General features: G+C 36.1%; 1 protein-coding gene across 2 annotated transcripts in view; it reads right to left on the bottom strand.

The window, feature by feature from the left end:
- Positions 1-347: 347 nt before the first annotated feature.
- ELAPOR2 (endosome-lysosome associated apoptosis and autophagy regulator family member 2) overlaps positions 348-11,411 on the bottom strand; it is a 209,982-nt gene continuing 198,918 nt past the window's right edge. For both annotated transcript variants that reach the window (XM_043462884.1, XM_043462885.1), the window contains 3 exons: positions 8,667-8,845; positions 7,488-7,653; positions 348-943 (listed from right to left, as the gene is read on the bottom strand). In XM_043462884.1, the coding sequence (XP_043318819.1) occupies positions 884-943; positions 7,488-7,653; positions 8,667-8,845 (405 nt within the window). In that variant the 3' untranslated portion in view covers positions 348-883. The remainder of the gene's footprint in view (positions 944-7,487; positions 7,654-8,666; positions 8,846-11,411) is intronic.

Genomic DNA, 11,411 nt, shown 5'->3' with positions numbered 1-11,411 from the left:
TTTTCTCATGATTTTGCAAGTGATTTGCTTAAAAAAAAGCTTTCTTATTCATTCTAAATTATACTTCAAGTATTACATAAATTGTTTCAAGTCATTTGACTTTTATGATAGTGTCAGCTTGTTTTTATTAGGGGAAAATCTAAGTTTCTCTTTGCCTTTTTATTTTTTTTTAAGAATCCCATTTCTTAAAAAGCCCTTCTTACCAGTTCCAACAAGGATGGAATTTCAAAGGCGAATGTAAGTTTAGATAACCCAAGCACATGCTGACTCTTCATTAAGAATTACTGCTTACTTAGGCTCCTGAAATCAAGAATGACACCCTATGAAAAAATGAAAAATCTATTGTCTTTCTTTGTTCATCATTTTTAATAGAAAACATGTTTAAAGGTTGGTCAGGAAAATAAATAATGGGAAAAATAACTGTACCTTAAAAAATTTTTCAATTCTCCCCCAAAATATAAACAAAAAAAAAGACATACATGGGATCACAATGCATATACTCACATTAGCCCTCCAAACACACTTTTTATATAGAATTTATAAAGAGGAAAAATTACCCATTAATTATATGGCATGCATCAGCAGTGCACTGGTGGGCTTAACCTTGGTTTTGAGTTATGTGTATATACAGACAAATCTCTTCCTGAGTTGAGCTTCATCTTCAGTTGAGACTCAAACCATTTGCTTTCTTATTTTTGGCAAGACACTTGACCATGTGATAAGGCAACCTAACATTTCAACCTCCTTCCCTTCTCAGTGGCATGGCCCTCCTCTGTAACATCTCCAATGTGCCAGATACGAGGACAGGCTCTAAACTATGGTTCTGTAAAACTAGAGAATGGGTTTCTTTGTTCATTAGTCTGACAGCTACAGCACTGTCTTTTCATATATTTGGAGATCTTGAGGATTTCAGTTGAACAGATTCAAAATGGTCTTCTTTTTCCTATGGGGGGAAAATATAAAGACAAAAATCAACTCATTAAAATTACAGTGAGACCCAGAAATAAGTTCTGAAATCAGGTCAATGAATGCACTAGCCACTCATAATTGGGATTTTACATTTAAAGGGGAGGGTAGTACATGTAAAACAGATAGCATGTCTACCCCAAAGACACACAATCCAAAATAGAAGCAAACACATGACTGTAATAGATACCAAAAGATACAGCTGTGATACTTATGAAGAAATTCACTGAGACCCTTAAGAAGGACATCTGATCTGAGTGCTGAAATAGATGACTTATCCATGTAAACTGTAGCTAGTAAACTAAATATTCTCAAGATAACATAGGGTAAATAATAAGAAAAAATAAATAAAGAGAACACAATTAAAACATAAGATCATTTGGGTCACTGATAAGTTTTAGGAAAATCTTTGGGGATCATGTTTACTAAAGATATTAAAAATAAGTCATCTCAGATAATAAATCAAAATTTTAATGCAAGTATATCATTGATGGAATTTGTTTTATAATGCATTCAAAATGTAATCTATTAAGATAAATTATTCTTCTTTAATGGGGAGAAAAGGAGGTAGCGAAATTTCTCCCAATGTTTTCATTGTTAGACAAAGCTTTCCAAAGGCTTCTAGAATGGAGTGGAGGGACTATGCTGTTGAGGAGAATAAAGATGAAAAGAATTAGGATTATTTTAAAAGTAAAATAAATATGAAACCAATCAGTCCTGGGTGCACATGGATATGTGTATAAAACAGAGAAGTGAAAAGAGAAAATAACAGGAAAAAGATTCTGAGTATCTGTCAAGAAGAATCAGGTTGCTTTTGTGTCTTCTCCCATTTGAGCAGAGAAGTCCAAGACTTCAGATCAACTTTAGGGCTACATGGTCAGGATTACAGGAAAAAAAAAAAATCACAGTGCGAACCAGCACATCCCATTTCCCTGCCTCTGCCCAGGCGACAGACCCTGGGAGAGCAGCCTGCAGACTGCAGCACCCTGACCCACTGGTTCTAGCAGAATCTACCTCAGGTCTCACAAATCCCAGGCTTAATTTTGTAGGAATAACCACTGATAATCCAAATATTTCTTAAACATCCATATGTTACAGGAACATGGACTAGACTTTATGGAATACAAAATGCCTGCCCTCAAGGATCTCACCATGTATTACAGGAAAGAGCATTTGACATCAGCCATGAACTAGAAGGGAATGCTGAGGTTTTTGTGGCCTTGTTTGAAAAGATTTGATTCAACCTGTTCCTCCGGAAGGGGAGGCAGAGACCTGTTTGTTATCCTCAAGGTAATGTTTCAAGTAAAAAATTGGAAGCCCTCTATACAGTCATGTTTGCTTCACAGGGCTTTCATCACCATGCCCTCTCTATTCACAGGGGATTTTGCTCCTATAACTAATATGGTGGGATATATATACGCATATGTGTATGTGTGTGTGGTTAACATCACTAATTAACTGGAATCTCCTGATGGCAGGAAATCTATCACTTTTTAATTCCCATAAAATGACCCAAGACCTCACATGTCATTGGCTGTCAATCAATGATTGTGAAAAAGTACTGAAACACTAATATGTAGAAAGAAAAAATTCTGAATTGGAACTCAGAAGATGCAGTTTCTAATTCCTAGCTCACCCTCTCTTGGACAAAGTGAACCTCTCTAGGTTTCAGTTTACTCACGCATTAAATAAAGATGCATACAAAATGATCTTTTTAAGCTCTAAATTCAAGAATCCAAAGAAAATTCAACTTCTCCCAGAAGTTTCTCCTTAGCTTGTCACTACCCACCTACCTGCATACTTTTCTCTTCTGCTGTGCTCCAAGAGACCCTACTCAATATTTCTGCCATATAACAAAAATAATAAAACACCTAGGAATAAACCTACCTAAGGAGGGAAAAAGACCTGTACTCAGAAAACTATAATATACTGATGAAAGAAATCAAAGACAGCACAAACAGCTGGAGAGATTACACCATGTTCTTAGATTGGAAGAATCAGTATTATGAAAATTACTATACTACCCAAAGCAATCTACAGATTCAATGACATCCCTGTCAAATTATCAATGGCATTTTTCTTAGAAATAGAACAAAAAAATTTATAATTTGTAAGGAAATAAAAAGATCATGAATAGCCAAAGCAATCCTGAGAAAGAAAAACAGAGCTGGAGAAATCAAGCTCCCTGACTTCAAATTATATGGTAAAGCTACAGTAACCAAGACATGATGGTACTGGCACCAAACAGAAACATAGATCAATGGAACAGGATATAAATCCTAGAGATAAACCCGAACACCTGTGGTGACCTAATCTATGACAAGGGAGGCAAGAATACACGATGGAGAAAACACAGTCTTCTTCAATAAGTGGTTCTGGGAAAACTGGACAGCTTCATGTAAAAAAATGAAATTAGAACACTTCCTAAAATCATACACAAAAATAAACTAAAAATGGCTTAAAGACCTAAATGTAAGGCCAGACACTATACAACTCTTAGAAAAAATATAGCCAGAACACTCTTTGGCATAAATCACAGCAGGATCTTTTATGACCCACCTCCTAAAGGAATGAAAATAGAAATAAACAAATGGAACCTAATCAAACTTAAAATCTTTTCCACAGCAAAAGAAACCATAAACAAGACAAAGGCAACTCTCAGAATGGAAGAAATTATCTGCAAATGAAGTAACTGACAAGGGATTAATCTCCAAAATATACAAAAAGCACCTATAGCTCAATATAAAAAAAAAAAAATACCCAATCAAAAAATGGGTGGCAGACCTAAGCGGCCAAAGAAGAAATGGCCTTACAGATGGCCAGGAAGCACATGAGAAGATGTTCAACCTCACTAATTATTAGAGAAACACAAATCAAAACCACAATGAGGTGGTATTACCTCACAGTGGTCAGAATGGCCATCATCAAAAAAATCTATGAACAATAAAGGCTAGAGAGGGTGTGGAGAAAAGGGAGCCCTCTTGCACTGTTGGTGGAAATGTAAACTGATATAGCCACTATGGAGAAGAGTACCATGGTTCCTTAAAAATTTAAAAACAGAGCATATGACCCAGCAATCCCATTCCTGGGTGTATAACTGGAGAAAACCATAATTCCAAAAGATACATGCACCTCAATGTTCACTGCGCACTATAAACAATAACCAGGACAGGGAAGCAAACTAAATGTCCATCAACAGAGGAATCAATAAAGATGTGGTGTAATAACCTATATACAATAGGTTATTATTCAGCCGTAAAAAGGAACAAAAATATGCCATTCACAGAGACATGGATGCACCTACAGACTGTCATCCATGAGTGAGGTAAGTCAGAAAAAATAATATTGTATATTAATCCATAAATGTGGAATCTAGAAAAATGGTACAGATGAACCTACATGCAAAGCAGAAATGCAGGCACAGATGTAGAGAACAAACATGAGCACCATGGCGGGGAAGAGGGGGAAGCATGAACTGGGAGACTGGGATTGCCATATATAAACACTATTATGTATAAAGTAGATAACTAATGACAACAAACTACACAGCACGGGGAACTCTACTCAATGCTCCATGGTAACCTAAATGGCAAGGAAATTCAAAATAGAGGGGATATATGTATACATGTAATGACTCACTTTGTTAGCTCAGCAGAAACTAACACAACACTGTAAAGCTGCTACACTCCAATTTAAAAAAAAAGACTTCTACTGTAGCCCACGTGGACAAAGGTAGAAAACACACTAGCTCTCCCTAAGTGTTTTAAAAGCCCTTGACCTTCCTGGATTTGAATGTTCACAGGCACAGAACTCCGGTAGATGAGTAGAAATAAGGTGGAACTTCAGCTACTGAAATGAGACAAACTGATTTGTGGCAGTGGAGGATCAACAGTGCAGTCTGATAATGAGGTACCTGGGAAGGAGTTACCTTACACCCTGAGAGATGCAAAAGTTTTTGCTTTTCAAAGTTACCCTGTCACCTCCCTATGAAGGAAAATGTTCCACTCTCAAATTGTTCCAAGTGCCTTAGATTTAACAGTCTACTGTCTACCAAACCCACCAGATGCTCTCACCACTATTTGCTTGCCATTCCCCCTTAAACTTAATGAAAAGTATCAGAAATAGCTGGTATGGTGCCAACTTCTGCCCCAAAATAACAACAATTGACATGTCCATTCCCATCACTCAATCATTCCATGGAGTGGACAAATACCACCCAGTCTGTGGCATGGGCAAACAGAAAAAGCTGGACTAACAGCCCTCAGGCAGTCTCTCCAAAGACAAAGAAGAGACACAGCTGTCAGAGGTGAATCAGAAACACTAAGGTTTATAAGACAGCAAGAAGGTCGCAGGCACTATCAACCAGTGCTGCCTAGCTAAAGAGATTCCACTTGGTGTCCCTAACAATCATAAATAAATACTTTCTTTCCACAGGCACCAAGTGTACCTACAGGACTATATGTTTTGTAAGAACCAGACATTAACTTCTCTCCTAGAAACAGCATAGCTTGTACCCTAGGAGTGGTCCTAAGTGGTAATAATTTAACTGTTTATGAAAACATCCTCCATAGATCAGGTAGCTCTTAGACAACTGCAAGGGTCTTTTCAAAATCAGACTACTCTTGGATAATCAGAGTAGATTCCTGGAGGGAAAACTGACTTGTTATTCACACTCACTCTATGGGTAGCTATTAAATTTAAAAAAAAAAAATGTATGAAATCATGCCATTTGCAGCAACATGGATGGAACTAGAGGCTAATTACTAAATGAAGTCAGTCATAAAGAAAAAGACACCATATGATTATCACTGATATGCAGAATCTAAAATATGACACAAATGAACTTATCTACGAAACAGAAATAGGCTCAGACATAGAGAACAAACTTGCGGTTGCCAAGGATGAGGGGCAGGAGGAGAAGGCAAGATTAGGAATTTGGGATTAGCAGATGCAAACTGCTAATGAGGTTTGGATTTTGTTGGGAGACAACTCTCCATGGTTCTTTGGCATTTCTGCATATCTTATGAATACAACACTGATTTCCCTTTGTTCTAGACTACCTTTTCAAAGGTCTTTATATGGAAAGCGACCTTTGAAGATGTTATTCCTTCCAGAGGAAAGGGCAAGCTCACACACAGTCTTGAAAACAAGTGTTTCCCTCTGGAGCAATGAATGGGGATGCTAACTGTCCAGCACAATAACAATAATATCTCTCTTTGGAACAAAGGCAGAGATGCTTGCTGCCCATTCTAAAAGATTTAGGTTCCCAAGTTCATTATAGGTTCCAAGAGTCATCTGTAGGAAGTGAGGATTTGAAACTGGGATAAATGCTGAGGTTTTGGCTAGTGCTTCTGTTATGACCATTTAAACTGTCCTTTGTCTCTGATCAGAAATTCTATGTCTTCTAAAGTAGCCATGAAATCATAGCAGGCTCACTTGTTAGCTTATAAGTAGGGTAAATTCTCAGCTCTTGACAATCACTGTACATTCACTGTCCCTTAGCAATAGTACCCTCCATAAACTAGCATAATAAGCAAAATCAAATAGACATTAATATAAGGAGAATAGGACTTATTCATTTTTTTTAAATGATCCCCTATGATATATTTATGTACCTAAATTAGGAAATGATTACTAAAACACTAGCAATAAATGTAATCTTTGCCATATGCCCTGCCTGCTGAAAATCCTTTGAAATGCAGTTTCTTTCATGTGTCATTCTATTTTCAAACTTGCAAAAGTAAAGTGGCATGTTTTATCCTTTAAGTCAATGGTGAAGAATGTCAATAAAATGTGTTTACAAATAATATGTAAGGCTTCATGTTATCTGTTTGGATATAGTAATCATTCCAAAGCTGATGAATATGATACTATCTGATAAGGTAATATCTCAACATTTTATATAACTTTTATTTTCTCTAAATGAAACAATCTTGTTCTAAAACAAGATATATAAATAAACATTGGATCATTTATTTACCTAAAATTTTTGTTTTTGTAATACTATTAATACATTATCTTTATACAAATTCAAATATTACAAAACAGTATTACTTCAAAGACAAAAGATGCCCATTAGTTAAAAACTCTCAAAATGCAGCTACCATTAGTAGTTTCCTGTTCAAATACTAATATAAATGTACATTTAACACAAATGTGATAGTCTATGTGTTGCTCTCGCTTCACTGACCCTGGACCTACTGACATATCAGACAGACAGACATCTCCTCTTTAAACAGCTGCAGGACTGCACAGCATCCCACTACTTTGATATATGGAAATTTAACTACTTCCTGATGGTGTTAAAAGTTGCTTCTACTTGGTTAACCAACAAAACAATACTGCAGTCATTATTCTTGTATTTACATCTATCTGTATTTCCAAAAGTATTTCTATCAGATAAATACCCACAGAGATACAGATATGTTGAATGACAGAATTTGCAAGAATGTTACTGTTAGGTTAATATGGCCTCTTACTCATAAACACACAGTATTACCAGGTTAAGACTCTGCTGTTACCTTTGTTGCCAAGGATTTGAGTTTTCCCAGTAGGGACTGTTTATTGGAATATACAACTTCCTCTTCATTATCTTCTCCTTCCATGATAGCACAGCTGTCTGCAGCTGGGAGTTCACACTCTTTTGAGTTCGTAGTCATTACTAATTTGGAATATTTGTACTCCAGTCTAAGTAGTGGTAAATATATAAATAGATAAAGAGGCTGTTTAATATAAATTAATACTTATTTGGGGTGGTCATACACCAGCTAACTGTCTTGCAGTATAGTTGCTTCACCAACAGATTTCCTTCACCCATCACCATAACACTATAGGTTCTCATTAATCTACCATCTATATACCAATCTTTTTCAGAATTTAGAGAGTCAGTACAATATAGTTAATTCTATTACACTTATTTTACATCACTTAAAGTGGCCAATTATGACAAACTTTTGAAAAACAGAGAAAATTAGAGGTATGAATAAATTTTCATCATTTACAAATATTTGGGAACTAATTTAATATGCCACTTTTCAAAGTTTAGTTCATAAGATGAGAACATTAAATATACACAAGTGATTTGGTCTTTACTATTTCTTTCACTCATTGCTTTCTATTTCCCACCTCAGATTATAACTGTCCTTAGATAATACAAAAAAGAACTTTCACAGCCCCACTGACAGGCAAATCATTTTTAAAAAGCCTAATCATATAATGTATCAATATATAATTGGTAGTTAGACTCAATACTCAACTTCAGATTCTTGAAGTCCTGGAGTAAATAAAGGTGATACTTGCCTACATGCTTAGTCTGTTTCTTTGCAAATATTTGCCCACAAGAAACTGAAAAAAGAATGATGGGGCAAGAAGGCAGCATGATGTCATGAAAATAAAATAGACACACAGAGAAAATTTGCCTTTCGCTCTGAGCTCTGCTCTCATCTACCTGAGTAGCCTGGAGCCTCTGTTCTTCTCTATCTTATAAAAACAGTGAGTCCAATGCAATTATCTCTAATGTTCTCTGGTCTTTCTGTTATCAGAATAACAACCATTCCATTTGCCTTCTTAAAAACCTTTCCCATAACTCTTTCAACTAGGAAAAATTTCTTGTGGCTCTGGGAGAAATTGTTGAGTATGGTGATTAAGCCTAAATTTTCACAACAAAAGAGATTCCTCAGTCTTATTTGGAGGTTACTTACTTCTGATTCTTTTTCCAGAAGTAGCAAGTTAGAGCCACCAGCAAAACGGCTGTAAAAGCTCCCACGCCTGCTCCCACTTTTAGCCAAAAGTCAACTGTTTCACAGGTTGACAGCTTTTTCTCAGGCAAAGAAATTCCTTTAATGCACCACTTAGGCTCATTCCACACATATAAAGTTTCCTTTCAAAACACAAAAAGGACATAGAAATTAGATCTTGCTAACCGCTTATTGACAGTAGGCAGAGAGGATTATTCAGCTTTCATCTAAGCTGAAGCTCCATGAAGAGAGGAAAGAGATATAGAAGAGAGAGAATAAGGAAATGATGAATGAAAATGCAACAAGACCATGAATTGTCAGATCAGAAGGTTTGCTTCATTATAAGGAGGTTGAACAAAAATGACTCCCTGTGGATCTATCATTTGAGCTATTTTCTTCAAATATGTGATGAGCCCTGACTTAATCATGTTTTTAAATGAAAGCTTGGGTTTTTTAATATAACTAACTGGGATGGGTTTTGCCCACTCATCACATAGGTCCATTTCCCCAAAAAGCCTCTCCCGTGAATAGCAGAACAGATCCTGGAGCCAGACATATAGGCAGAGCATGACTGGCAGACTTTGGTGACTGGTGTGGGGTAGACATGCAGACTGCACCCCCTTCCCCAGGCCAAAATAAGGAGCAAGTTACTCTGGGTTATTGCTACCCAGCTGAGGGACTTACTCTCTTCCTCCCAAAGTACATGACGATTTTGCTAGAGCAATGTTTTCAAACTGCTCCCTGCAATCAACTAGTAAATGGTAAAATAAAAACAATGGGTCTCAACCAGCAATTTCTTAAATAAACAGATCAAATAAGAGATCAGAGACAAAAATCAGAATCCAGGCATGGTTCCTTATATATTTCAACATATACAATGACCAGTAGCAATTTGCATGATGATTATGTCCAGTGACATTAAATGACATGAGGTATTACATTCTTTACTCAGTATGCCTCCTTAAATTTTCTGGTGAATGATGGTCACTTTATCTACACGCTAACAGAAGCATAACACCATAATGTTTAATTTCACACACTCACACACTTTCACAGTTAGTCTTGAAGTAAATGATGTGTAGGAGAATCCTATTTACTTTGAGGAAAAGTTTCAACAAAGTTTTGGTTGAGAACTTTTAGAAAGGATGTTAGTAATTGAAAAAAATTTTAGTGTAACACTTCATTAAACTTAGTGTAAATAAATTATTTGTAAAATGGCTCATATAATTTTTATAAGAAAAGTGAGGAATGAGGAGGCGTGAACAAGGTTGAACTGCTCCCTCTCTACATGTAAATAATGACAATAAAGAGATAAGTGTTAACTCCAGTCAGCAAACACTGATTTCAACTGAAGGGTGTTCCAACAAGAGGAAAAAAAAAGGCTGTGAAAGAGTGTATATGGTTGTACCACATAAGCTACACCCAACGCAAACGGCAAGCATTAATGTCCAATGATGGTCTTATAAACGAGCCATTAAAACTTCAGAATTAAAAAGACACATACTTGTAAACCCAGAGATTTTAACTTCTCAATAAGCTCCTCACATTGTTAATGAAAAATAAAGTCAAGCTACTGAAAGAATTTCTAGTCATTCTGTAACTTGATCATTCTATAAATTTCTTAGTCATTCTATTAATTACAAAGCTTTATCTCTACATTAGGGGCTTCCCTTGTGGCTCAGCTGGTAAAGAATCTGCCTGCTACAGGAGACCCGGGTTCGATCCCTGGGTTGGGAAGATCCCCTGGAGAAGGGAAAGGCAACCCACTCCAGTATTCTGGCCTGGAGAACTCCAGGGACTATGTAGTCCATGGGGTCAGAAAGAGTCGGACACGACTGAGTGAGTTTTACTTTCACTTTCACATACCTAAATTAAGTCATGTCCTTGGCAAACAAGAAAATGGCTGATAGAGCAGCTGAAAAATTTATTCTTGCAGCATGTAAGGATATTTTGTGAACGGGGTGAGATAAATTTTAAAACTACCTACCAGTAATAACACACTATCTCATCAAATCTCTACCACTATATAACATTTAGAAGTAATGCTTAATACGTACTTAGAACCTGGTATGGATTTTTGAGATTCAATTTGATAAGAGCACTTTATCACAAGTCATGCAGCTCTTTTAGTTTATATCAGCTGTTTGTGGAGGAACATTAGTGTGTAAATTTAACTTCATGTGCGTCTGGACTATACATCTTTATAAAATTAGAAAAACATATTCTCAGTCAATATCAAGTGAAAAACTATAAAGAATGGAGCAGACAATATAATAGAAACACAGTAGAATTATTTAAAAATTAAAAGATACCCATCTCAATATTTTACTTTTTTTTTTAATAGCAAAAGGCTTTGGCATCCAAAGAAATCCATCCTTGTTCACTGACATAATGGAAGATGCAGGGAACGTTGTCATGTATATTGAAGATGCAGGGAACGTTGTCATGTATATTGAAAACTCACCACAGAACAGACTTTTCAAAATATAATCAGAGATTGGCAGTAAACATACCCACTTACTGCATCAAACCCATTTGTCTGCTACTGTAATGAATACCCTGAAGAAGGACATTTCATTTTTTTCTACTTGAAACTCCCTCTCATTTGGCAAATATTTTCAAATTTGACATCTAAACATAATAGAAAGGCATATTTAACTGATTTTAATATTTCTCAAAATAAATTTGGAACTATAGGGGGAGTTACAC

The sequence above is a fragment of the Cervus canadensis genome, chromosome 3 (genome assembly GCF_019320065.1).
Source record: "Cervus canadensis isolate Bull #8, Minnesota chromosome 3, ASM1932006v1, whole genome shotgun sequence".
Classification (NCBI taxonomy): domain Eukaryota; kingdom Metazoa; phylum Chordata; class Mammalia; order Artiodactyla; family Cervidae; genus Cervus; species Cervus canadensis.
The sequence above is the reverse complement of the archived record's forward strand: the minus strand, read 5'-3'. Positions and strand labels throughout refer to the sequence as shown.